Source organism: Ambystoma mexicanum, chromosome 2p (assembly GCF_040938575.1).
Source record: "Ambystoma mexicanum isolate Mex_15411 chromosome 2p, UKY_AmexF1_1, whole genome shotgun sequence".
NCBI lineage: Eukaryota > Metazoa > Chordata > Amphibia > Caudata > Ambystomatidae > Ambystoma > Ambystoma mexicanum.
In genome coordinates, this window is record NC_090923.1 from 447174520 (window position 1) to 447202160 (window position 27641).

Genomic DNA, 27641 nt, shown 5'->3' on the forward strand with positions numbered 1-27641 from the left:
TACTCTTTTGTCTTATATTCTATAAATATCGATGTATTGGGCAGAAGTCTCCCCAAACTTCAAGAGTAGAGCTGGTTTTAATGTATTGAATTATCAATTAAATGTATCAAAATCTTTTCGGTCAGATTTAGACCTTTCCATAATGGCACTGCAGCGAGAATTGGGCATTCTGCTGAGCAGCCAAGAACATCAGGCTCTCCTACTTCTTGCACTTAACAAGCACATTCAAGAGCAGTCAAACAATACATGATATCATTGTTTATCATCACACATATTCAAGAGAACCGTAGAAAATCTTGGATGGGAAGAGGACCCAGAACCTATGTAAAAGCCATGAGACCGTTGCCAACACCAGCTGGCGTTCTTGGACCCGTTTTTCAAATTTGACCCATCCAGTCCTCTGTGAAAATCGAAGTCAGGGGGGTAAGTAAACATGGGCATTTGTCTCCTCTGTCCTCCATAGTATAACATTGAGAACAAGTCTCTTTGTATCCTCCCATTTTACCGCTTTTTCGTCGCACCTGAGCAGTGTAACCTGAAAGATAAGAACACGTGTACTTAACAGTAACTTGGTTGCTGCACTTTTCTTGAACATTTCACCAACACATACATTCTGATTCCAAGATGGCTGCCAGCGAGTGATGATGTGCTGTCCTGCGCTCCGCCCTTTGCCGATAAAGCAGGCTGTGTTAACCAGAAAAGGGCTGGTGCGGGCCAGGCACTGTAGCGTGACTGCTGCTCCCCCCACTCCCCTGTCACCCCAGGGCTGAAAACAATAAAGTAGTGTGTGCCAGAGGTGGGGACCCAGAAAGGGGATTGCAGCAAAGCTGGTGAGTGCACAGATATGGGTGGCAAAGCGGGCCGGTGCACAGGGGCGCCTCGGACCAGGAGCCACCAAAATGTGACAGCAGCCCATAGTGAGCAGAGGCAGCCACGAAGGAAGGCTACAGCATACCACAGACCTGGGAGGTGAGTAGGGGATGCCCTGGGTCTCACGGTACAGAGCAACAAGGGAGGAGAGGGACTGAGGAGAATGCCCTGTGGGGGTTAGGGGTGGCTGGGAACAGCGGGAACCCAGACTAACCCACACTGACAAAAATCTGATTAAGAATTGATGAAACAGGCAGAGGGGGAGCTGAGGGGGCCAGGCTCGTGAGGCGAGTGTGGCGGGTGAAGGTGGCTGAGGGAAAGCAGATAACGAGGCCACCCCCAGCAAACGGAGGAAGCAATCACGGGACGGGGCCAGCAAGGAAGACCTAGGCCCGTGGCCCGCCCCAACCTTGAAGAGTGGTGGAGCGGGGTTCCATGAAAGGCCTGGAAGATTAGGAAGGCAATCTCCGCTGCAGAAGGACCCAGGGGAGCTGAAGCTAGAGGGGGCTTGTTAAATGCAAAGGGCCTACCTAGATGACACGGAAGGCTGAGGAAGAGCAAGGAGGGAACTGGGCCAAATACAGAGAAGGGACAGCAAAGAAGGTGGAACATCAGCAGCAGGAGTGACCTACAGATGCCGGGTCAAAGGGGAGAAATACACCAGCACGACAGAAGAATCCCCGCATCCCAAGATGAGCAGTTGGAGCAGTGTTGGAGGTAGTAAAGCAAGGAAAGGCCATCAACCAGAGAAGAGAGAAGTGTGGAGACTTGTGGACAGAGCCAAGAGGGAGCTAATATGTCCCTCAGGAAAGAGGATCTTAAGGAGTGTCTCAAAGACTTTGTAGGAAGAAGGACAACTAGCATTCAGAACCTGTTTGATTTACTGAGAGAGGAATTGAGAATTTCCCTGAAAGAGGTTAAGTGGGAGATGAAGTGCCTAGGAGACAGGGTGGACATTATAGAACAGGGTCTGTTGAAAAGCTCTGAGGATGTGAAGCAAAATAGTAAACTACTGAAGCATGCGGCTAGAGTCTCCCATAATTTGGAGGTACAGGCTGAGGACCTGGAGAACCGTTTGCGCCAGTGCAACAACTGGGTGAAGGGTCGAGGCGGGACTCTCCGGAACTCTGAACTGAAGGGCACGATTCAACAGTGCTTTGGGAACTTACTGTTCATCACGCAGCCAGATTTATTGGGGATAGATCGAATACATAGAGTCGGGAGGGAGCCAAGAGCAAGCCCCAGGGAAGTCCTGGTGGCCCTTGCCTGCTATAGTCAGAAGGAGAGTTATTTTGCAAACTGCGAGGGCATTACAGTGAATGGTTTGCAAGTCTAGCTATTCCAAGAACTGGCGCGGACTACCGTGCAAAAGCGTAGGGCTATGGGACCAGTGACAAGGGCACTCATCACGAAGCGCATTCCGTATAAATGGACCTTCCCATTTGGCTTACTGTTCTCCCTGGAAGGAACGCAACATTGAATAACATTGTGTTTCGGAAGGCCTAGTATTGTTGCACCTGGAAGAAGGCGGGTGAATTGACCAACGACCCAGGCCCGCACAAGGAATGGACCAAAGGGTGGGGGAGGCTCGAGGGAAGGGAGGTGCGACTGAAGGGCCCGCCGCGGCATATTACGGTGGTCATGGAATCTTTCAGGGGGTATAGTCAACCTCCAAACAAGTGTACCCCAGGTAGTTACTCTGTCCTGAGCCTTGGGGTGAGACCCCAAGGGTATCATAGGATCTCTGGGTTGGACCTCAGAAGGACGTTTGAGGAAATGGGGGGCGTGGGGAGTTGAAGGACAAATTCCAGGTGGGAGGGGGAGTGTTGGCAGCAGCAGGGGAAGACGGTGTTGTGTAGGGGACCCAAGGATCGCAATAGGTGATAAAAAGCACATTTTCCCCAATACAGGGCATTCAAGATACTATCAACGTGAGAAGGCTGAATTCCCCAGTGAAGCGTAAAAAGGTGGAGCCACAAATCAGCAAGGGGAAGGTGGAGATTATAACACTGCAAAGACTCACATAAAGTAAGTGGATAAGAAGGTTATCTGGTTGAGGCACTTCTCTTGAATTTACCAGTCCAAAGCCCAAAGGAAAACCGCAGGGACCTTAATTGGATTGAGAGACTCTTTTCAGGCCAAGATAACCCATACATTCGGGGGAGAAGCATTGTGACCTTTGGGCACAAAGCCACACTCTTCATAGGGATTGGACCTCTGAAGTTAGGGCATATTTCATTTGACTTGGTTACTTGTTACTACATTACTTACATTGTTTTATTAATTTACATAATTGAATTAATTTTAGAACCTATGGTGATGGTAATTATGTCTATATATTGAGTGGTGTGACATCTGTTTCATTTTATAGTGTGTGTTTTGGGCCTAGAATAAATATAGTATTTTTGTATATTCCAGTCTAAATTAAATTATGTGTGGACTCATTATGGACCACTGACTTTGGCTAACCTCTCACAGTTCCTCTGTTCACTATAGCTAGGTTGGCCACCTAAAATCTGTCATCAGGCCAGATTCTAGAAATCCATCTCAACATGTACCTATTTATAGTGTGGAAGTAGGCACAGTCAGCGCGTGTGATGTTTTCTGAACACGTGTCTAGAGAGAACCACTCGGGAAAGAGGTTCTTGGATGCTCTGAGACGCTTGGTGTTGTGTTATACTGAAACCTTTGTGCCTTTCGAGAATGCGCCAAAATTGCAGAAGTGGGGATTGTGTATTTCTGTGAAGCAGTATGCTTCTGTTTGCCTGGCATCTTGTGCGTAGAGTCAACCACATGTGGATGTTTTATATGTTTGGCCATGTCACCAGGGGATGCCTCCATAACAGAGCGGGATGCCCACCGTTCGGAGCTGCTTCTGGCACTCAGGAATCTTCAGTTTCCCCATCAGACGTCTCCTCTGCATCACAGATGAAAACGGGACTGTCCTGCCCAGCCGGCTTGCAATTCCTCTGTGCCGGTGGGGTATTCCGTCAACGCCTCGGCTTGCATCACGAAGGCATTCCAGAATTTTATTAGTCGATCCTTCAGCGCCTTTGGTTTGAAGAGTTTACGTGCTCAACATTTGGCATGCTGATTGTCTTTATCAAGACTATGGTTACACATGTTGTGCGTATCCTTCCAAAATTCCGGTTGCATGTGGGACAACATTTAAAAGGCGGTTTCTCCATGGTAAACGCTGCTGAACAGTGAGACGATATATATTATGGAGGAAATGTATGGAGACATTCTCTTTTAATGTGTAAAGTTTGTCCCCCCGCCCCCATCCCCACTCCCCCTAGTGCACAGGCCGAAGCCTTGTAGGTCGTTGTGTGCCGATCCTTTGAAAATGTACAGAGCCCTAAAGCTGATGTCAAAAGTCAGCAGGTACCAGCGAGCAGTCTCAGTGAAGAGAAGATTCAAAGTATTATTAAGCTGATTATTAATATCCAACTCTATATGCTCCATTACGAGCAACGAACATGGGAGCCAAGGACTTTGCCGAGAGTGACCACCCCGATGGCAGAATGGAGCTTGATGGATCATTGGTGCACTACACGCCACAATAGGGATATTATTACAGACACGCCCTTGTCAACGTTCCTTTTTTCGAAATCTAAAATAAATCATGTTATACTCTGCAACAATCAACAGATTTCTCTCTATGCAAAACATGCAATTTTAAGCAAATCCACAAGCCTCAGAAATACATTGGGTTATTTTAGGGATAGTTGCATGACTTTACAGTGTTTTTGTACTTCATGTAATTTGATTTGAGCACTCAGTGTGTGGTTCATTGTACTATTACAACACCACCCATATCTTCCGAACACTTTCCTTACTCCTCTGTTTATGCTTACCTTGATTGAGATAAGCTAGACCCAAGTGTCATATACCCAAGTAGGACGGCCTCTTTTCAGTCTCCTGTAAGGGGGTGGAAGGAGAAGACCGACACACAAGTGGCATGTTTTTCGATAAAGACTTTGATCCTCAAAGAAATAAAAGAAAACCCCTCTCTTTCCTTAACTCGGAGTGAATAGTTTCCCTGCCTCAACTAAACACTAAGGACAATGTCAGAATGTGCGGAAATAAAGAGTCCACCGTCCATTGTCAAAATCCTACTTCTATCCTTTACACTTGAAAACAAACTAAAGTGGTTTACTGTTTATTTATTAAGACGGATTTCTGAACTCTGTCCTGGTGGTGCAGAAGTTCAGAAGGCCAACCTAATTACTTGGAACAGGGTAACCTCTGGACGAGCCAGACCAATCAAGGTAGCGATTGCGGCGGTCAAGACTAGGTCTCAAGAGGGGTGAGGGTGACTGAAAGCCCGCAATGAGCACACAAAGCAAGATCACTTACAAACTACTCCAAACAGTTGTTATATCAAAAATATATACACATTTATTTCAAGGCCTTTAAAACAATGACCGTAGCGAGAAAATCACAATATAACGATATTAAACCAACACATACCATACCAATACAATATATATATACAAATACGACAGTCGCAAGCGTTATATGCACGAAATGTGTAGTCCACCTGCAAGGGAAGGAAAACAGGCAGTGCGATATAATGCTTTAGACTCAGTTCGCCTTCAGAGGCACCTAACTAGATGGAAGTCCGAGCCCTGCGAAGAGTGGAGCCTTGTGCTCAAAAGTACCTGCACATGCTGGTGCCAACGGGCAAAAGGAGAAGCTCTTCGAAGGAAGTCAGGCAGTTCAGTGTAGTGCTTACAGAAGAAGAACAGAAGAATCAACCCTTTCTTCTGGAAAGGACAGTTCAATATAAAAAGGGGGATACCCTTTGCCCTAGCCTTGTTCAGGCTTCACTTGCCAGGTCAAAAAAGTAGGGGGAATGTCTCCCTTCCTCTAGCCTTTCTCAGGCTTGTTGGGCCTCTCCACTAGCTCAGTTGGGCAGACCTGGTATACTCCTCTGCCAGATACTGCCTTGGGTCCCAGACCCCTTCAATATTGTTTCTTGTGTTTGGGTCCCCGGCCACTGTTTACTGATTTCTTGTACTTGGGTTTCAGACCTCTTTATATTGGCTTTTAGGTTCTCAGGCCCCTTCACATGGGGTTTTCTTGCCCCTTTGAGGTTCTCAGGCTTTAATGGAGTGATGTGTGTGTGTGTGTGTGTGTGTGTCTCATTATCCCATTACACCATCTCTACAATTGCTGAAGCCTTCCTGCTCTACCACTTAGCTTTCTTGAGCTTAGCTAGATCCAAGTTTCTCTTACCTTTTCACTAGAATAGGGTGGCCTCTCTGGACCATTCCCTCAAGGGTCGTTATGAACAGCAGAAAAACAGGAAACAGTTGGCCAAGGTCTGTGCAGCAAAGGAGGAGCAGAGCGCATGGAGCGATGGTTGCATGGGGTGGCTATTAGGACAGTTTTTCTGAAGTCCAACTGAGGGCTTAGTAAAACCTGAGACCGTACAGGACTCCATTCTTAGTATATGGATGTACCACCTGAGTATATAGTAGCGAAAACAGAGCAGCCAGGCATATCTTAGGAGGGAGAGAGGGCTGTACGAAGGTACAAAGAACCTGTAGTATAACAAGGGTTCAACAGAAACACTGAGCCAGAGGTATTACAAAAAATAAAATATTATAACTACAAGTTAGGCCAAGATAAATCTGGGGAGTAAGTACTTGGTCATAGAATGATGAACACAATATAAAAACAGAACACAATGCTTGAAGGTACACAGACCAAAGCACAAACCTTGTTCGGAAAACGAACAGTATTTCTAGGTATGTCAGACCTAATCAAAACACATTGAGTATAGGACACACATATTCATGGGGAGTAAAACCATAAGTTACTTTCAGATTATTTTCAGTAATACAAGGGTAGCAGACCCTAGCAGTTCTGCAGTGATAATTAAGAAATCACATAGTAAACCAACGTGCAAGTATACTTTTCCGAACAGTGGAACACATTCAAGGAACAGTAGAAACCTCAAATTATATTCAGGATACCACACAATTATACTAGGTGAGTAAGACCTTTTGCTGCAATATACAATTACAGTTGCTTTTCAGCTCAGTGGAACACAGACTAAGGCAAGCAAGAACTCTTCACACTAATTTAGGATTGCACCAGGCAAACCAAGGTCAGCTACACCTACAAAACACTAACGGTACACAGCTTTTCTAGGCAGGTAAAAGCTAATGTTGTAATATACTGTTACAGTTGCTTTTCAGGTCAGTGGGACACAGATTAAGATAAGCAATAACTTTCTAACTTATTTAAGGATGGTCGAAGGCAAGTAAAACCCATATACTTTTTAAAGGAGCTACCAGCAACTTAAAGGTAGGTATAAACCTAACACTGTTTTAGCATCTGTATAAAATAGACCAGGGAAAGCAAAACCCAATGTTACACTTTAAGATTGACTCAATGTTATTCCAGGTAGGTAAACCACAAGACAAGTTTAGACAGGCTACACAGCAGGTGAGGGGGAAGCAAGACCCAGTGGTGAACTTATTCATTTATTGTGCATTTGTAAGGTGTTTATACATCAAGTAAATGGTGTTTCAAAGTAGCAGAGAGGGGACATGGGAATGAAGAACAATACAACAATGAATGATAGAGGCAGACCAACTAGGACTGGTGAGCATTCAGAACCTGCATGTACAGAGGAGTGGGGGTAAGTGCTAGGTGTATCAAGAGCTAGGGAGTGGGCCTCTGCAAGTGCCTAGGTGTAGTGGTCAGCCGCCAATAAATAAGTGCAAGGCTTGCAGTGACATGGGCCAGTGGGTGCTAAGGCAAAGTGCTGGGGGCCGGAGGGGTGTAGGCGTTCGCCATTCGGGTGTGGGAGGCCAGGACGCGGGAGGACACATAAGGGCCCTGGTCACCAATCTCAGCAACTGTAGGATTTAACAGAGGAGAGAGGAAGGGAAGGAAAAGGGTAAAAGTAAAGTCCTGAGGAGCTTCCGGAATTTGACGAGAACCGGCTCAAGACAAAGAGGAAGGGGGAGAGGGAGCCTTCTGAGGAGAGGGATCGGTCACCAGCTCGCTGTTTAGCGAAGTGCTTAACACACTGAGTTGGTGCCGGAGGAAGAAAAAGATCTGAAGGGAGAGTATTTAGTGACAGCAAGTTGTAGATCGCGTAGTCGCCGGCCCCAGACAGCCTTGTGGATGATGTAGAGGGATTTGAATTTGATGCTTGCAGCAACCGGGAGCCAGCAGAGATGTATTAGGGCTGGAGAGATGCAGTCCCTGGGCTTGATGCCAAGGATAAATCTTGCAGCCCTATTCTGGATTAGCTGGAGGGGTCGTAGATTAGAGGGTAAATTAAGGAAAAGGCTATTGCAGTAGTCAAACCTAGAGAGAACCGCAGCTCTAGAGACATTGAGCTTCTAGGGGAAAGTGAGGAAAGGAAGAATTCCTTTGCAGAGGTGGAGTTGAAAGTGGGAATTCTTGGCAAGGTCCTGAATGTGAGGGATGAAGGAAAGAGGAACCGAAGATGACTCCAAGGTTTCTGGCTTCAGTTGTGGGAGAAGGAGGGACCCCATAGAAGATGACCATAGTGAGTGACAGAAAGGGGGTAGGAGTCCCAATAGGAAGGATCTCAGTCTTGCTGGCGGTGAGGCAGAGATAATTGGAAGTACATAAGGACTGGATGGCAGATAGGCAGTCAGGAATGATGGAGGGAGCAAGAAAAGAATCAGGAGGGAAGTCTGAAGAAGGATTGTGTGTCATCTGCATAACAATGGAAGTTTGGGTAGAAGGTGGAAACGAGGTGTGGAAGCAGAGCAATGTATTTCTTAAAGAGCCAGGGAGAAAGGTTTGAGCCTGGGGACGCTGCAGGTGGAGAGAGGTGGGAGAGGAGAAGGAGCTCAGAATAACTTGGGACGGATGGTCACTGAGGAAAGAGGTCAGCCAGTACAGTGCCCGCTCCGAGACCTAGGGTATCATGGAGTCGTTTTATGAGGATGGAGTGGTTGACCGTATCAAATGCAGTGTATCAGGCAGGAAGTAGGTGAGGAGTTTTCAATTCCACTGTCCTTTGTCTGCCAGAGTGCCTGAATAAGTCTGGCTCCCACAGGGGGTCTGGCTGTCGTGTCCGACTTTGAAACGAGCCATCTCATGAGGTCCTAGGAGTTTCCAGAGCTGCGGAACCGCAATACCAGTAGACCTGCTGCCCATTTTGAGTGCATCGTCGTGGAAAGGCCGAATCCGTCCAAATCTTTGCTGAACCCATAAGGACACTGCAGAGATCTGATCCAACTCGCACAGACTGCCTCATCAGAGCTTTGGACTGCCGAAAGCGAAGAAGATTGATCGGGCGATTTGTGTCCTTTGTTGGTGGTGCAGAAAAGGTGCCGAAACCGCAGAGTGAACCAAGAAGTTGCTGAAAGTCGTGCTACGGGTTCTCCTTTCAGACTGCTGATAAGAGATCCAGTCCTTTGTCCTGCCTTCAGTCATCGGACCAAAGAATCCGGAGGTCGGTAACAGAGCTGCAACATCGTGGAGACGAACATTTTCTTCTAGCCTAAGGTACTGTGGGGGGTGGGGGGAAGGTATTGCTTCCCTGATTCCAAGAAGTCGCTCCAGAGCGTTGGAGGGCATGCAGAGGTGTCCCGCACAACCCCCTCTTACCTCAGACCAAGCCGATGCTTGTGTCCCTTCCTATAATCCGTTTTAAGGTTTCCCTTGTTAGTTGTTCATCTGCTTCTTCAATAATACTAGGAGAGACTGGACAAAATGAACAGGAACTCTTCATAATTTGCTGCCTGTCAAGACTTCAAGCCCTCTCCGAACTGCCTTTAGCTAGGGTTGCGTTTTGGGACAAAGGACTTAATACGCGAAGAAATCCCCTCTAGCACCTTGAACCAAGCTCATGTTACACTAACAATTTTCCTTCCTTTAAGTGACTTTACTATGTATTTGCATTACCATATAAACCGTTGAAAACAACATGAGTGTCCAATAACTGATAATACGATAATTGTTTTTTCCCTTTCTAATGTTGCTACAAATGTAACCGCGAACCAATACAAAAGTGAAAGGGGCCTTTGAAGTGTATTATCAATTATTCCTAAGTGTTCTAGTATAAACATCTAAAGTATTTCAAGTGATTCTCGTGTAAATAATATAATTATATACTTTTATATAACTTCTAAGTGTAAGTGCTTCCTTTGCTGTGCCTGTCTAACTAGATTCAGTGTACTTACCTACAGCTCACATCTTCCTCTTAAGATGAGATGGACTGCTCTGCCACTCTACCAAGGTCCTGAGTCAGTACAGACTGATACTAAGAGTTGGGGGATCTACAAACCACTGGGATAGCTTACTAAAGTCTAACTGCCAGTAGGACTTCAGGAGAACTCCGCTAGCAGTATTGCAGCCCGCATGGTCTCAGCACGATGTGGGATGGCTCAAAATGCAGGTCTTCGACTCCAGTGGATCTCACCAGGCTCTGGGTCGGGGTCATTGTTTTCGGAGTCCCCAGGTCCCTTGTGTCACGCTCACCTGGTATCCACAGGGACGCCACCCAGCCGGGTTACTCGCTGGCATGCTTCTCAGCTTTTCCCTGATGTGGTCTGCAGGGAAGGTTCTGCCTGAAATTACAGGAGGACTGTGTTCAAGACTGACCGACTAGGGTAAGTATCCTCCCTCCACCCCCGTATGATTTCAGTCCCTTTGGCACCCTCTCCTCACCTTGTGGTAGAATTAGGCATGCTCTCCGTCCTGCCTTCTTTGCAGGCGCCCGTCGTCTTTCATGGGCGAGTGTGGTCCAGTTACTTCACTGACGCCGGCCTGTTTGATATTGTTCAGGTAGGTCTTATTGCTGTTCTTTAGTTTTGTTGCTATCCTGCATGCCTTTCTTTGTTTAAAATGTCTCCTTTTTCTCCCTTAGGTATGCGGAGCGTCAGCGTGGCAAACTGGATTGGTTGAGCCCCGCTGGTAAATGATGGCGCATTAAGAGCGCTATGATGCGGTAAGTAAGCGCTATGCGCAGCGCTGCAAAGTCTTGCCTTTGCTAACCTGTGTTTTCCTTCCTTGTAGGTCACAGTGTTCTTCAGCGCGAGTGGAATGTCCGGAGTGGTGCCAGCCGAGAGGCGACCAGCCAGGTAAGCCTTTTGAGCAGTTCGTAATTTGTAAATGTCTCTACTGCTTTCTTTAATGTTGCCTCTATCTTCCTCTTTCAGGTCGTTCTGTCGGGAGGCGTGCAGATTCGAGGAAGCTGTTCTCAGTAGCAGCGAGTGTTTAAAGATGAAGACTGCAGGTAAGATGCTGCTGCTAATGATGTTCCTTTTGTCTCCTTGCAGGTTCTGCTTCTCCGAGGTTCGAGGGAATAGCTGGACACGGTGAGCGTCACGTAGCAAGCTGCAAAGTAACACGAAGCGTGTTGTTTTGCTCGGGTGTGGTTTAAGTAGCCCCAACAAAATAGTCCAGGTAAAGCAGTCCCTAGGCTGCCACACCCAAAACACTAGACCGCATAGCTTGGTTCTTAGGAACCAAGCTATGTGGATGCCTCCATATTGGCTGACAATACAATAAAGTAGTTCCCAAGCACATTGTTTTTCATTGTGTATGAGCCTGGCGCCATGGGCGCCAGGACTGGCCACATGAGGGCTTTTGAAGAGGATCCCAGGCTCTAGAGGCCCGAATCCTGACTCCACCTGGCCAATGGGTTTGCCAGAGGGGGTTTTGGGCGAGGGTCGTGACAGCTTGTAAGGAAAAGTAACAGCAGGCTCCGGTTACACAGCGGCCTCTCTGGTCGCTGAATATCATTTCAGTCGTGGTTACATCTTCCTCTTCGAATTCAGGTGCAGTGGTCGACTACCTCTTCAGCTTCCAGGTCCAGACTTTTATGCAGGAACCCAGTCAATCAAACAGACATGTAACATTCAAACTTGGGGGGTTGGCAGTCTCGTAGGCAGGCTGGAAGACAAAGGGATGCAGAGTTGGACTCCTCCCTCGCTTCCTGCCTTGACAGACACTCTGGAGCCTGGGCGGGCTTGACCGAGGTCTTCCCTGAAGATGAAAATCATACAAAGGATTTTCCCGCCATGGAGGGCATGGGAAAGACCAAGAAGGGACAAGATGTGCGAACATGGCAAAAAAAGAAGACAGGAGCCCTTTGGGTAAAATGGGGACCAACGGGTGCCTTTACAGCAGCTGCAAAAACCGCCCGCAGTAAAGGTACATGGAATTTGTAAAAAGGTTCACTGCCACCAGCCATTTAAAGTAAGCTTGTCTCTGTAACAGAATTGTTACACTACTAGTGAGGAAGGGGATACATTGTACCTCCTTAGCACTTCACATACGGTGGGCTGTGCTGGTTTCACCTAACAAAATGTAGAAGGGAGAGAAATATCCTTTCTACCCTTGGGAACTGTAGTTCTCACAAGGTTAGGCAGAGAAAAGGGGACGCCCAAAGGACAACCCTGTAACAATAAAAAGGTATATACAAAAAGTTGTCAAAGAGATTACATTAAAAAGGACACTATGGAGAGTCTTAAAAATAACACCCATAAAAAGGGTAAAGGGATTGGATTATGGAAATGTTTCCACTCACTGGGATATAGGGAAACAGTCTACCAGTCCAGCAAAAAGTTTTGGTGTTCTCACAAGTGAGGTAAATTTAGCTCTAAAGTTAAAATATTACCCAACAGTGGCTTCCCATCCTAAACTTTTGAAGTGCCAGCTTTCTTTGGATAACCTTTTTTCCATGTCTAGCATGTGGTGCAGGTTTACCCAAGCAGATGGGAAGGAGGCGCTGCAGGACATCTTTATTTTTTTGTAAGATTTGAATTAATTGGCAATAGCCTTAATTTCTTGGCCTGAACATCAGTTTCCATATAGTATGTGACAATTAAAACAATACATTGCATTTCAAGTAGAATGGCCTACAAGCTGCAGCAACAAAAACTAGTATGCCACCTTAATAGACCTTACCTTGTGTTAGTCTGTATGTGACACCTCTAATATTGAATTGAGAAGCACGTTCTAATGACCTCTGGAAAATCCATTGTATGTGTTCAGGGTCATCTCCATCCAGAGCCACAGCCTCTGATGAAAAAAATACATTAACTGATGAAATCATTTTAATGCATTGTTGCTTACCAAGAAACTATTATTTTGACAAGATTTTCATAATGTATAACCAAATGACTCACATGTGACAATATTTTTCGAAGTAAACATTTTGAAAGCTCAAGTATTGACTTGTAGGCATTACAAACATGTTTTAACATACTGAAGGTAAAGAAGGGACGGTCTGGCCACCAGGGGACGCAGAGATGAGCTAACTGCTCCACGTTGCTCCTTATCCTCCAAGAGGCCGGTTCAGAAGCTTGAGCCCGCCCCAGACCGCACCAACCACCAGTAACCAGTATCAGCCTCCCCCGTGTGTGCTACGTCGTGCTGCCCCCATGGGCTTTCCCCTGATCGTCAGATGAATAACGGCCAAGATACAGTTGGAGTCAGACTGCGAGGAGGACCCGCTCCCGATACGGCTGCAGGCTCCACAAGTGAGCAATCCAAGCCCTGATTTCCGAGGAGGCCCAGCAAGAAGAGGAGCCGTGGCAGGCGAGCAGCAGCCTCACACGTTCACCTCCTCCCTCTCCCAGCAGTCAGAGGTCCGGAGGGAGAACGAGCCGGGACACGCTCAGAAGAGGTCAGGAGCAAGGGACATATGTGGTGAGCAGCTGACCCTGCCACCCCCACATCGAGCACGAGACGTCCTTTGCCCCTGGGGACAGAAGGCACACAGCGCAGTGGTTGGAGGGACCCCGGGCCCTTGCCTGAGCTAAGCGGAGAAGCCCCCTTGCTGCGCCACCATGAGGGAGAACCTTCGGCGGGAGGAATCTGGAGGCCTGCCGTCTGGCCTTTGATTGCGGGGGAGGGGATGACGCCCCTCGACACCCCCAGCGTGATGAGAGGGGAAGAGAGCTTAAGAAGCAGAGAGGAGGAGGGAAGAGAAGAGGTGGCAAGGAAGCCCCCCCCCCCCCGAGCCCCTCACTTCGCCCACCCTCACCCAGAAGGAGGGGATTGCTGGGATTTACCTTTCTTCTTGCTTGGTATGGTGTGGTATGTTTGTTACAGTAAGGGAAGGAGGTGTTAGGATTGGCCTTTCTCCCTGCTTGGATGAGGTGTGCATGGACTGATGTCATCTGTGGAAGGTTTGATGTGAGCTTGGAATGTTTGGGTATGAATGCGTTCCACCCCAGGCAGTTTAGATATGTAAGCCTGTGTGGTGGGAGCCAGTGAGCTCCTTTCTGATGAATCCTCTTAATCTCCTTATGGACTTGCTTAAAACTGATTTGTAACTGAAGACCCCAATAAAACAACTGAAGAATACCTTTCAACTTGACAGTGTATCCTTTTGAAGTATTAATCTGAAAAACTGGTCATAACAGGGGGCTGCCTTTCCCTGCTGGGTGATCCACTGGAAGGAGCATGGTTGGCACCCCCCTGACCATTTCACCCATCGGGGCCTGCCCCTCGCCCCCACCTGGGGTAAGCGGGAGACCCTCTCTGCTGCTGCGGCTTACTGCCAGAAACACTGTGCACCAGTGGAAAACAGAGCACATAGTAGTGCCAATTGATTGTCGCCTCCAGTGGCCCACCTCACCACACACCACCACCAGTGCAGCTACCCGGGCTGTGCATCGGGGGGGGGGGGTCCTGGAAATGCAAGGTGATATGATTAAAGCCATCAACAAAGTCATCAGGAAAGTCTTTAATGATAATACCACCAAACCCACCATCGACAGAGCAGGAGGGGGTGCCCGTGGGACGAGATCTGTGCTGGCCTAAATTCCAATACTACTCGGAAAAAGCAAAGATACTGGACATGGTGAGAAAAAAAGGCCCAGTGGCCTGGGGAACCACCCGAATTTTGATATACAAGGACTTGCCTTCCTTCACACTATCTCGCAGAAGACTCCGCACCCCATGACTAAATGGCTCACAACAAAGGGGTGTCCTCAGACAAAGCAGCTGCCTTGGAAGCCCCATTCACAGAGGAGGTGGTCCTGGATACCATTGGTAAAATGAAGGGGGGCACAGCGCCTGGTGAAGATGGCTTCACGGTTGGATTCTTAAAATCGTTCCGCTCCACTGTGGCCCCTTTAATGACCAAACTGTTTAACAATGCCCTGATATCGGGCTCCCTCCCGAGATCCATGCTTTCAGCCCTCATAGTCGTTAACCTGAAAGAAGGCAAAGACCGTACCTGATGCCAATCTGACCGCCCTATCGCTTTGCTGAATACAGACGTAAAGATCATAGCGAAAGTCTTAGCCAATAGACTCCACCACGTAATGTCTTCCCTCATCCACAGGGATCACGTGGGGTTTATCCCAGGCCAGCAGGGATCAGGCTGTTAGGCACCATTGGGTGCAGTACCCTTTGCGAGACTAAGGCAATGTTGTCCTCCTAGCAGTAGGAACCCAACCTTTGGTAAAGGTCTGTACTACGCAGGTTGGTAGTGTGGCTGAGCAGACAGGCTTATCTCAAGAGGGGTCAATGTGAGCAGTAGGGTTTTTACACAAAGATTCACAGTGACAAGTACTCAAATAAACTCTTACACTCAAGGTTTCTTGATTAAACAATTATTAATTTAACAGTAAGTTGAATAAGCCTTCTTCAGAAGGGAGCAATATATAAGTAAAACAAAAATACACTTCAAAATACACACTTAGTTTCTCTAAATCAGCAAGTACCCATTTGGGATGGCACACAGATGGTTCCTACACCCTGAGGGGACAAATAACTAGGACATTGTGGACATCAATATATCACTAGTACATTAAGAACAACACTGAGTTGGTGTCAAAGAAAAGGGTTTGGGAATAAAACCAAGGTTAAACACATATTTTGAAGCAGGTAAGTACTTTTTAACCCTCCAATGCAAAGTAAATTAACACCTTCCTGGAGGAAAGGTAAAAAACAAAGTCAGAGGTAAGAAGTCTTTCAGGGAGCCAGGCCAGCCAATGTTAATTAAGCACACGTCTAGGTGAACTGAAGCACTTCTTGCAGGTAAGTAAAAGTCTTGCACAATGTTTTAATAGTCTTTGTAGAAAAGTAGAATCACTGTAGGGCAAAGCTGCAAGCAACTCTGCAAACCAAGACAAGTCTCAACTGAGAACAAGTAAGGCTACACAACAAGAGGGTAAGTCCTCTTAGTTTTACAGTACCTTTGGTTAGAAGAAATTGGTCCCAAATGGCTTCTGTTCCGGTTAGGTCTGCAGATCCTGTTCCTGGGCCTCAGTCGTGGGGACAAGAGGGAGGACGTCTGGGGACTCCCTCACTACGAATTGAAGGTCGGCGGCAGCAATGGGCAAACTTCAGATCAGTGCTACTATGCGATTTCAGCTCCTCGCAGCTCTCGCAAATAGCACCACCACGGTTCTCGGATACCACTATGGATTTTCCTTGCATCTGGGGTCCAGCACTCTGAGGTGGCTCAGGCTTGGTCAGTCCTGCTTCCTGGGAGTCCGGAGGATCTTCCTGGAGCTCGGGTCCGGCTTAAAAACACTCACTCGATTCTGGTGTTCCTCTCCCTGGCACTTTGGTTCCTGCAGCAGCAATCGAAGTACAGCCAGTTCCGAGAGGATTTCCAGATGAACTCATCTTGGGGTTGATTGGTCCCATCAATGCAAGGGGAGGAGACGTCCTTTGCAGGTCTTCTCTAGTAGAGGTGAATTTGGAGCTTCAGCACTGCAGCAGGGCTTCACCGGGCCAACCAGCAGTCCAGGAGTTGCAGCAGGCATCTCTTCCAAGTTGTTCCTCAGATTCCTTCATCCAGTGGTCGACTGCCTTCCAAGCCAAAAAGCCTCGTCTTTTATGCAGGTTTCTCCCATTCATTCGCAGCCTAACTGTCAATCAAATCAGGGTGGCCTTCCTCCGAGGACAGCCCTCCAGCCAATAATCCTTGGGTACATTCCTGTAAACAAGGAGAATAAGCACCAGGAGTTTCGGGCACCTCCCTCACTTCCTGCCCCTGGCAGACACGCTGGAGCCAGAGGCGGGCTTCACTTGAATCCTGCCAAATACAACACTAACAAAGGGACCAAACCTGGTTTGGCGCGCAAAGCAAATCTCAAGTAGGACCTTTCCAACAAGAAATGGCGAAAAAAGAAGACTGGGGCCATTTTGACAAAATGGGCACCCATGGGTGCTTTACTGCAGCTGCAATTGCAGCCCGCGATAGAAACATAATGGTAGTAAAACAATAAACCACTGCCACCAGCCATTAATCGTGCAAAGAGTAACATCAAAATGTTGCATGAGAAACAAGACAAAGGGGTTACTATGTAACCCCTCCAGCACCCTATTGTAAGGTAGTGTGTGCTGGGTCTAGAAAGCTACAAAATGTAAGTAAAGTCAATTTCACTTCATGGCTCTTGGAAATAGTAGTTTCACCAAGAGAAGGTATTTAAACCTTTGGGAATTCTAAGAGACTTTCCTTTGTCACTGCACTGAAGGTGCTTTGTCACAATGTAAAGATGATGCCTACAGAGTTTGTCAGACTCCAAAGTCAGAAGAAGCAGAGTCCAAATCACAGAAAAATACATGAGAGTGGGAAAAAGGTCTCACTCTCTCCAGGTTTAAATTAAAAGTCCTTAAATCCAGCAAAAGAGCTGGGGTCTCTAAGGTAGAAGGGAATTCGCACATTTCTAAGAATTCTCCCCAACACAACCAGTATAAGAAAATCAATCAATTTAATGCACGAGGCACAAAACAAGGCGAGGAATGCTTACTCGGTTTCAATAAAAAGCCTTTTATCGGGTAAAATGGAACTACATGGGGGAAGGTCCTACAAAAGATGGGTTTTGGCAGAAACTTTCGGCAATGGATCCTAGTGCTCTACAACGACCCGGTATCTATGATTGCGGTCAACGGTACCATTTCTGCCCCCTTTCATCTGACTAGAGGAACCAGGCAGGGCTGTCCCATTTCCCCCTTGATATACGCCCTCACAATGGAACCCCTGGCCATTGCAATAAGGAATAACCAGAATATAGCAGGAATCTGTTGTGGTATCCTAGACTTGAAGCTCTTCCTGTTTGCAGATGACATCCTGCGTTACCTGACTAACGTAGAGAGGTCCCTACCTGAACTGCTTGCTAAAATAAACCGGTTTGGCCGGTTTTGAGGCCTGAAAATAAACATTCCCAAGTCTATATCTGTGTTATGCAACTTGTCCTTTGTTCTACTTGGTAGAATGGTCAATATGTTTAACTCAATGCGGAGGGGGTGTTCAAGGAAAGTTTAAAATTGATTGTAGGGATTTGTTAGGGTAGGACATTGTGAGTTTTACTTTATTTGTAATACTTATATGCCATACTAACAAACTGATATGTGAAAGATATTTAAACTAGGAGAGTATTTATGTATGGAATTCATAAAGACAGCTATCAATTGATTGTGCAAACAAACTCCAAAACGGTCAATATGTGTTTTTATAAGGATTTTCAAAAAACAATATTTTTGAAGAATATCATCACTGGGCTTGATGCAGGATTGGACTGATGAAGTTACGTACGTCTAGGCAATGTTCTTTCTTATGTATTAGTCCGTCTTCATCTTAGATATGTCTTTAGAAACTAACCATGGGGAGTAGGGTGGCCACCCCCTACCCAGCCAAAGCGCTGGATGGGACGTTGGGGCCAGTAAATATTACCACTTCCTCAATTCGGCTTAATTACCTAGCACTCTGCAGCTGAGGGACAGCAGAACAGACCAAGTGTACAAACTATTCACCAAGAGGAGCAAGTTGGGAGGCTGATGAGTAATCAGTGGGATGAGGGACAAATCCATGTGAAGGAACAAGTTACTTACCTGTAACTGTTGTTCTCCAGCATGGGTCTGGCATGGATTCACATGGATTCACATGGATTCACATGCTCATTCCCCGTCGTCAGGCCGGGAATCCTCGGTAAAGAAAAAATCAGTATCAGTTTCGTTTCTGATCCGTCTTTCTTAGCAGTAACCAATCACTGATCTCTGGGTCATACTGTCCCCAGCCAATGACTGCCCTCTACCTAAAGTGGCAGTATGACCAAGTGAAGAGCCGCAGAGGGGAAGGAGGGAGGGTTCGCATGTGAATCCATGCCAGACCCATGCTGGAGAACAACAGTTACAGTTAAGTAACTTGTTCCTTCTCCAGCATGGGGTCTGGCATGGATTCACTATACTTAGCAGTATACACATGCACAACCACGGGAGGTGGCAACAGGCTCAACATTAAGCAATACAACAACTCAACATTAAGCATCTCTTACCTCCTCACCAGGCTCACCTTAAGCGAACAGGTTGCGCAGCACTGCTTGGCCGACCCTGGACTCCTCCCTGGAGTCCCGATCGACGCAGTAGAATCTTGTGATGGTGTGAGTTGACCTCCAGGTAGCAGCCCTGCAGTTATCCAGCAGGGGCACACCAGACAGGAATGCCGTGGTAGCAGCGATCGCTCTGGTCGAATGGGCTCTCAGACGGCCGGGCAGCGGTTGGTTTGCCAACCGGTGACAGTGCATGATGCAGCCGGAAAGCCATCTGGAAATGGAAGCCTTCGAGAGAGCCTTCCCCTGATTCACAGGTCGAAAGTTCACAAACAGCCGTGATGTCTTACGAAAACTCTTTGTGCGGTCCACGTAGAACTTCAGCGCTCTAGCTACATCCAGCGAGTGCAAAGTTCTCTCGGCCGGTGACGAAGGCGACAGGAAGAAAGCTGGCAACACCAAGGGTTCGTTGAGGTGGAAGTCCGACGGCACCTTAGGCATAAAGGAGGGGTGCGTCCTCAGCACCACCCTCGTGTCGTGAAAAGTCAAGTATGGAGGCTTGCAAGATAGGGCCTGGATCTCTCCCACTTGTCGTGCGGAGGTGATGGCCACAAGAAATGCTGTCTTCCAAGACAGAAACTTCAACGGCGCCGAATGCATAGGCTTGAATGGGGCACCCAGGAGCCTGGTTAGCACCACGTTGAGCTCCCACGCTGGGGCAGGGGCCCTCACCGGTGGGAATTATCGGAATAGTCCTTTCATGAACTCCTTCACCACGCAATGAAACCACAAGGACGCCCGTCCTGTAGTTCTGGTGTATCGGGAAATGGCAGCCAGATGCATCTTGATGGAGGCGTGAGCCAGTCCAGCTTTGGCCAGCAACAGTAGGTTCGGGAATACTTGAGGGGCCGTAATCCGCAGAGGGTTAATCTTCTGTGCACGGCACCAGACAGAGAACCTCTTCCACTTATGTCCATAGCATTTGAGAGTTGAGGACGCCCTGGCTTTTGCAAGAACCTCTCTGCAGTCAGCCGGGATATCGGACCCTCCAAACTCTAGTGCTGCAGGAGCTAAGCCTGCAAGTTCAGCGACTCCGGGTCGTGATGAAGAATGGCGCCTCCTTCTCTGAAGAGAAGATCTGCGTCCGTCGCCAGCTTGATAGGTGGGGACGCCGACAAGTCCAGAAGGTCCGGGAACCAGATCTGCCTCGTTCACACCGGTGCGACGAGGATCATCCTGCACCTGGACCTCTTGAGCTGGTTGATGAGACGGAACAGCAACGGCAACGGAGGGAACGCATACAGGAACAGGCCGTCCCAAGGGAACGAGAAAGCATCGCCCATGCTCCTCGGTTGTGCGAACCTGCTGGCGAACCTCTGGCACTTGGAGTTCTTTGCAGTCGTGAACAGGTCGATCTGGGGTTTGCCCCACCGTCGAAAGAGCCGATCCACCTGGTCCTGGCGTAGTTCACACTCGTGGCACGAGCGCAGCTCCCTGCTGAGTGAGTCGGCGATGGTGTTTTTTATTCCTGCCAGGTGGAAGGGAACCAGAAACATCCCCTGGGTGACGGCCCAGTGCCACAGATCCTGGGCCTCCTTGGATAGGGCTGGGGATCTGGTGCCTCCCTGCTTCCGGATGTAGAATATCGTGGTGGTGTTGTCGGTGAAGATCCTCACCACTTTGTCCTTGAGGGACGGAAGGAACGATTTGAGCACCCAGAACACGGCTCGTAGCTCCAGGATGTTGATGTGAAGAGACCTCTCCTCCGGGAGCCAGAGGCCTCTTGCGTGGAGATCTCCGGTGTGGGCCCCCCATCCCTCCAGGGAGGTGTCCGTCATTACCGTCTCCTGATACGCCGGGATCTGAAAGTCCATGCCTACCGCGAGGTGCGCACGGGCACCCCACCATAGAATCGCCCGACGGAACTCCTCGTCGAGCGGGATCCTTTCTTCGAAGCTGCCCGCCGCTTGATTCCAGTGGGTGTCGAGGAACTCTTGTAGCGGACGCATCCGAAGTCTGCAAAGGGGCACAAGGTAGATGCATGAGGACATCATCCCGAGGAGGGACTTGATGGACCTCACTCTGGCCACATCCGTGGCCAACAGGCCCTTCACCTTTCCCAAAATGGCCTTCGTCCTTTCTTCCGACGGAGATGCCAATCGCTTCACTGTATCGAGCTTCGCTCCCAGAAACAGTGCCACCTGCGACGGGACCAGATGGGATTTGGGGTAGTTGCTGGCGAATCCCAGCTCCGTGAGCAGCCAGTCGTCCAGGTAGGGGTAGACGTGGATCCCTTGTAGGCGCAGCTGCGCCTCCACAGGTGCAAGGCACTTTGTGAACACCCTGGGTGCCGACTTTAATCCGAACGGCAGGGCTCTGAATTGGTAGTGACGCCCCTGGACTACGAATCTGAGGAACTTCCTGTGTCCTTTTAGAATGGGGATGTGGAAGTAAGTATCCTCCAGGTCCAGTGACGATAGGGAGTCACCCTCCCCCAGCTGTCCCAGCACGTGCTGGAGGGTGACCATCCTGAATTTCTGTGCCTTGATGTACTTGTTCAACCGATGCAGGTCCAGGATGGGGCGCCAACCGCCTGTCTTCTTTCTGACGAGGAAGTATCTTGAGTATACTCAAGAGCCTCTTGGGCACGAGCTCGATGGCACCCTTCTTGAGCATCGCCCTTACCTCCAACAGTAGTTGAGGGACATGATTCTCCTTCCTGGCCACGGGAGGAATGAGAGGACACTTCTTTTGAAATTCCAGCGAGTGTCCGCGGGCCACGGTGTCCAGCACCCAACGGTCGGTGGAGATGGACTCCCACACGCTGACGAACTTCGTCAGCTGGCCTCCCACTGGGGTGCTTAGGTGGGGGCCCGACGCTACGGCCGGTTCAGTCCTGCTTGGAAGAGGCCTTGCTGCCTTGGCCTCCTTGCCGATGGCAGCAAGACCCTCCTTGCTTGCAGCGGCCTCTGTAGGCCTCCTGGGACGAGGAGCGGGCCGCCTGGCGGTAAGTAGAAGAGCCGCCGCTGGATCCCTTGGAGGCTCCCTGTCTGCCTCCAGAGCTCCGAAAGGGCCGCTGTTGCTGAAGGACTCCTAGGGCTCGGGCTGTTTCTGTGTCTGTCTTGATGGCCTGGAGGGACTCATACACTGTCTTTCCAAACAGGTTGTTGCCATCGAACGGCATGTCCAACACTCTGGTCTGGATGTCCTGGCGAAAGTCCATTGCCTTGATTGAGCCATACTCGTCGTCGGAGGCAAACCCTGTTGCCCAGTTGGCAAAATCGGGTATCGGCAATGTCCGTTGCCACCGTTATGGCGTGATCCAACGCCACCTCTCCTTCCTGCAGAATCTGTAGGGCCTCCGCCCTCTTGTCGCCCGGCAGGAAGTCTAGCAGAGGAGCTATCTTGAACCAAAGCTCCCTGTCGTAACGGGCCACAATCGCTAAGGCATTGGCCGCCTTAATCGTCGTCGCTGCCAACGAGATGACTCGTCATCCCATGGAGTCCAACTTCTTGCCCTCGCTGTCCGGCGGGGAAGTGGAAGTTGAAGCCGCCGCACCCGCTGCTTTCTTCTTGACCGCTGCCGAGACGACAGAGTCTGGTGTGGACTGGGCCCTGAGGCACAAGGGGGCGGCATCGGGGACCCGGTACTTCTCGTACCGGTCTCTCTTGGCTGGTGTCGTGGAAGGGTTATTGAGGATAGCCAGCCCTTCGTCCCAGATGTCGTCGAGCAACGGCACTGCGAGGACCGTCTTTCTCTTGGCCTCTCGTCGTTGGTAAAGAAAACCTTCCTTTTTCTGTTCCTCAGGGCAGAGCTGGAAGAGCTCGGATGCCCTGGCCATCATGGCGTGAAAAGAGCCAATTTCGTCGGGCGGAGAGGCCCAAGGGGGGGGGCGGGGGTGATGGCGGGATGTCCGTTGTGTCATCGCCGTTGTCTTCCGTCCCCGTATCCGTCGCTGTATCCTCCCGGGGGTCCGGCAAGGGGGGATGAGGGGTCCACAGGCCTCGCGGGCACGAAGGGCGGAGTGGGTTGGACTCTCCTACGCTTGTTAGGAGGGCTTCCCGACGGGCCTGGTTCTGGATCCTCCGTCGGGGTCCGTGGTAACCTCGTCTTTATCTCAGTACATAAGGATTGGATCGCCAACAAAATGGCCGCCAAGCTATCCTGGGGCTCGGGTAATGGCTGCGACGGACGGGATGGCTGCTCCACTGGGCCCTCGTTGCCGCCATCATCGCTATCTTCGATCACATCAGCGGGAACCTCCCCCTGGGATCGAACCTTCTCGAACCTCTCGTTGAGGCCTATGAACCTCTCGTTGAGGCCTTTCACGGTTTCCACCGGATCCTCCTCGGAGGCTGAATCCGAGTCCGTAATGGCCACCGCCCACTCCCCTCTTTTTCTGCCGGGGTCTTAACGATGGTCTGGAAAGAGGATTCCCTCCGTGGCGGCAGGGAAACTCTGGGCCCCGAGGCCGCCTCCACTGGCGTAGCCTCTGCCGGCTTTGCCAGGGCCGCTGCGACAACCTCGATGGAGGCCTTTGCCGGGTGGATCAAGGCCCTCACCACCTTAGGTGCGTCCTGGGCCTTCGCTTTGGGGGGAGGGTCATCGCCTCGCTCCCCCTCGGCTCCCTTCGAGATCGACCGGGGCCTCTCCAGAAGCTTTCCCGAGTTCTCGGACTTCCTCTTCCCCGAACCAGAGCGCTGGCTCGTGGTTGATCGTGCCGGGGAAGTCGCGCCCTGCCTGGCAGCCGAGGAGCCCGACCTTTCGGCGCTCCCGGTGCCTGCAGATTCGTGGTGCTTGGCGTTATGTTGGGCCCCGTTCGCCGGGGCGCCCTCACAGGACTTAGAAGACCGCTCAGACTTTTTCTTTGCCTTCTCACCTGCTGTGCCCTTCTCCAGCCAGGCGGCGAGGCGGGAACGACGATCTTGCTTGGTCCGTTCCGACAGGTTCTTGTAGAACGCACAGTCCTTCTCCACGTGAGTCTTGTCCTCATGAAGGCAGTAGAGACATCTCGAATGCTCGTCCTCCTTGAAAACATTTTGCAATCCGCATCCTGGGCAGTTCCTGAACAGCTTGGATCCGGGCGTCGAGCTACCCTTGTCCTGGGCCATGTCCGTTGAGGTAGGCCACAGATCTTCCGGAATCTTCCAAGAAGCGTAACTCGACGAAAACTTCACCCTTGAGGGGCGTAGAAGAATTCCGAAATGGGTCCCCGTTATCCGAAGTAGAAACGGTGGAGCTTGAGGCTCGATTAACCGAAAAAATTTGAAATTCTCCTGAAAAAGCGCGAAAACGCAGTAAAAGCTCGAGAGCTAAAACACGAGGACTCCCAACACTTGAATGTGCGGTAAAAATCTGAGGATGGCTGCCAGGGGAGGGGCTTAGGTAGAGGGCAGTCATTGGCTGGGTGCGGTATGACCCAGAGATCAGTGATTGGTTACTACTAGGAAAGACAGATTGGAAACAAAACTGATACCGATTTTTTCCTTTACCGAGGATTCCTGGCCTGACGATGGGGAATGAGCATGTGAATCCATGCCAGACCCCATGCTGGAGAAAGAACATTACCAAGAGAGAAGTAATTTGTTTTTCTATGGATTCCTCTCACCCACAGAATCTTCAAAGTTGGACTCCCATAGCAGTCTTGAAATTTGAAGGAGGGATGAGAGCAAGAAACCACCTACACTATAAAACTCTGCAGGACCACTCGGCCAAAGAACGTCCAGGTAAGACAGGGAACTCGGGCATCAAACTTTGGCACATTTAGCAGCTTGACATTTGTCTGAGGCAGGGACCAGACTTTGCAGGGCAGAGGTGGCAGCCAGGTCTCTGGTCGAATGAGACCCGAGACCACCAGACATATCCTTGCAACCAGATCGTAAAAATCCCAGCTACAGTGGATGATCCATTTCGAAGGATCTGTTTAGCGATAGCCCTGCCGGCACAAACACCAGCATAACCTACAAAGAGATCGTCATCTTGCCAGACACCCCTCGTCCATGAAACCTAGTTGAGGGTTTGCACAGGGTGCAGCGGATGGAATCTCTGTTTGAGGTAGGGGGATAAACACAGAAACATGGCCTTTCTGTGAGTGAGGACATTCTCCGACATAACCTTGGCATGGAGGACTGTCCCTCTCAAAGTCACCTCCTCTTTGAAGAACAAGTATGGAGGTTTAACAGAGCCTGATGCTCACTCACCAGTCAGTGGCCACCAGGATAATCGGCTTAAGGGCGAGTAGTCTTAAAGAACATAATGTAGGAGCTCAAACGGATCACCCATATAAAAAGGCCAAACCGAAGTCAAAATCCCATGCAGCATCAACAAACTACAGAGGGTTAACCCATGACCCAACCAGAGATCTATAGGAGATAATCAAGATTCTCACGGAACATGCCCTCAACTCCAGTTGGATATGTGACAAGGAGCATACGTTTCTGAATAGGACACATCCACGGACTCAGGCCCTTTACATTTTACCGAAAGTGCATAAACATACCACAAAACCACCTGGGAGACCCATAGTGTCGGCCTGCAAATCCCTCTTGGAACCTTAGTCACTATATACTGATATCTTCCTCAAACCCTTGGTCAATAAGATGTCATCCAACCTCGAGGAGATAACCAGCACGTTCCTACTTCTTAATAACATCAAGATGCAGGATGATCTGATACTGGTGACAATGGACGTCGAGGCACTATACACCTCCATTCCCCAACAGGAAGGCCTTGAAGCTCTGATAATTTTCCTTGACCAGAGAGATGATACCCTTTCCACTCCGACCAACTTCATTCTCGAATGCGTCAAATTAGCCATGTCTGAGAATTTCTTTCTCTATAAGAACCAGACTTAAACAGACAAAAGGGGTCAGCATGGGGCAACATTTGTCCCAGATGTCGCTAATCTATATTTGGCCAAGTACGAGATTGATAACCTCTACTCCATTGAGAATCTGTACCTCGAGAACATTACATCATGGAAGCGGTATATAGACGAGATCCTCCTAATATGGAAAGGCACGTCAACGATATTATTGCAGTTGCATCAATGGCTGAATGAATGCAACAGACACATCAATCGGACCATGGAATGGAATCATCATAGCATTAACTTCCTTGACCTGCACATCTACAAATCAGGTGACAAACTTGCAACAAATATGTACAGAAAAACTACGGACAGGAACACGCTACTGCACTTCAGCAGCTACCATCCGGAAGGACTAAAATATAACTTGCCGTACGGGCAGTTTCTACGCATGAGGCGCGGAACCAGAAAAATGTCATTGACATGCGTTGGAATTGAAAAGCAGACTTGCACATAGAGGATACCCCAGAAAAGCGATTAAAGATGCCAAGAAGAGAGCGGCCAATACCCCACGAGAGATATGCTTAGAAATTAAAATCAAGGAGAATATGAACCGTTTGGTATGTGTAACCACTTTCAGCCCTCCAAGTATCCCAATTCAAAAGATTGAAAAAACACTGGCGCCTAGTGAAGCATCCAGGGACTCTGGACAAAATACCATGCTTCGCTTTTAAAAAGAATAAGAACCTCAAAGAATCACTGGTACACACTTTTGCAGAACCAGTGGCATTAACCAACACCCTCTGGGACTTACCTCCAATTCAGGGTCACTTTAAATGTTGCCACTGTAGCATGTGACCTCACAGTACAGAGACGTACCTTTGAACACAACATCAAGTGGAAATTACAGGACCACACGAACTGTAACACCAAAATGTCATCTACGTTATTGAGTGCCCCTGTGGGTTACTGTACGTAGGCAAGACCATTAGGGCGGAGAAGACCAGGAATTCAGAACACTGCTCTTGTACCCGGAATAAGGTACCGGACAAACCATTGGTGGACCACTTTATTTTGAAACAACATACTGATAGAGACCTTGAATGGTTCATAATACAGAAACCCACAATAAGAGGCGGCGATATCAACCAAGTTCTAACGCAACTCGAGCAAATATGGGTCCACAAGCTCAAAACTGTAAGCAAGGGCCTCAATATTGCTGTTGGGTGGAAGTCTTTTTCTAATTGTATATTTTACGCAACCTTTGAGAATCAGGAGCCTAATTGTACTGCACTACCGACCGTGGGGTGTTAAAATTTGTACAGTCATGTGCCACACTCTTGTAGCAAAATGTAGACACATTTATTCAACTTTCCTCATTCAGTCATCTATCGATATGGCTTTGACCACTAATTGATTTGCTCGGTTTCTCTTGTATTCATGTTGCTGCATATTTATATTCATGTACATTATGCCCTCACCCAATTGGACATGCATGCACTCTACTGTATAGGTTTGTAAAAATAATGCCCCAAAACAGAACATTTGACACAATGACTCGGTTTTCAAAACCAAGCAGGGCACCGAGGGAGCTAAGATCAGAATTAGACATGTAGCGCACTTTCATGGTGCTCCACATGCAGCGTATTCAATGTTTTCAAACTGAACACCTCAGTTGGGTAGACCCCCACTTTAATCACAGTAACATAGCTTGAAG

At 48.9% G+C, this 27641-nt stretch overlaps 1 protein-coding gene across 6 annotated transcripts in view; it reads right to left on the reverse strand.

Moving 5' to 3' along the window:
• Positions 1-27641, reverse strand: part of UBA3 (ubiquitin like modifier activating enzyme 3) — a 1318404-nt gene that overhangs the window by 678323 nt on the left and 612440 nt on the right. For all 6 annotated transcript variants that reach the window (XM_069643803.1, XM_069643802.1, XM_069643804.1 and 3 more), the window contains one exon: positions 12787-12900. In XM_069643803.1, the coding sequence (XP_069499904.1) occupies positions 12787-12900 (114 nt within the window). The remainder of the gene's footprint in view (positions 1-12786; positions 12901-27641) is intronic.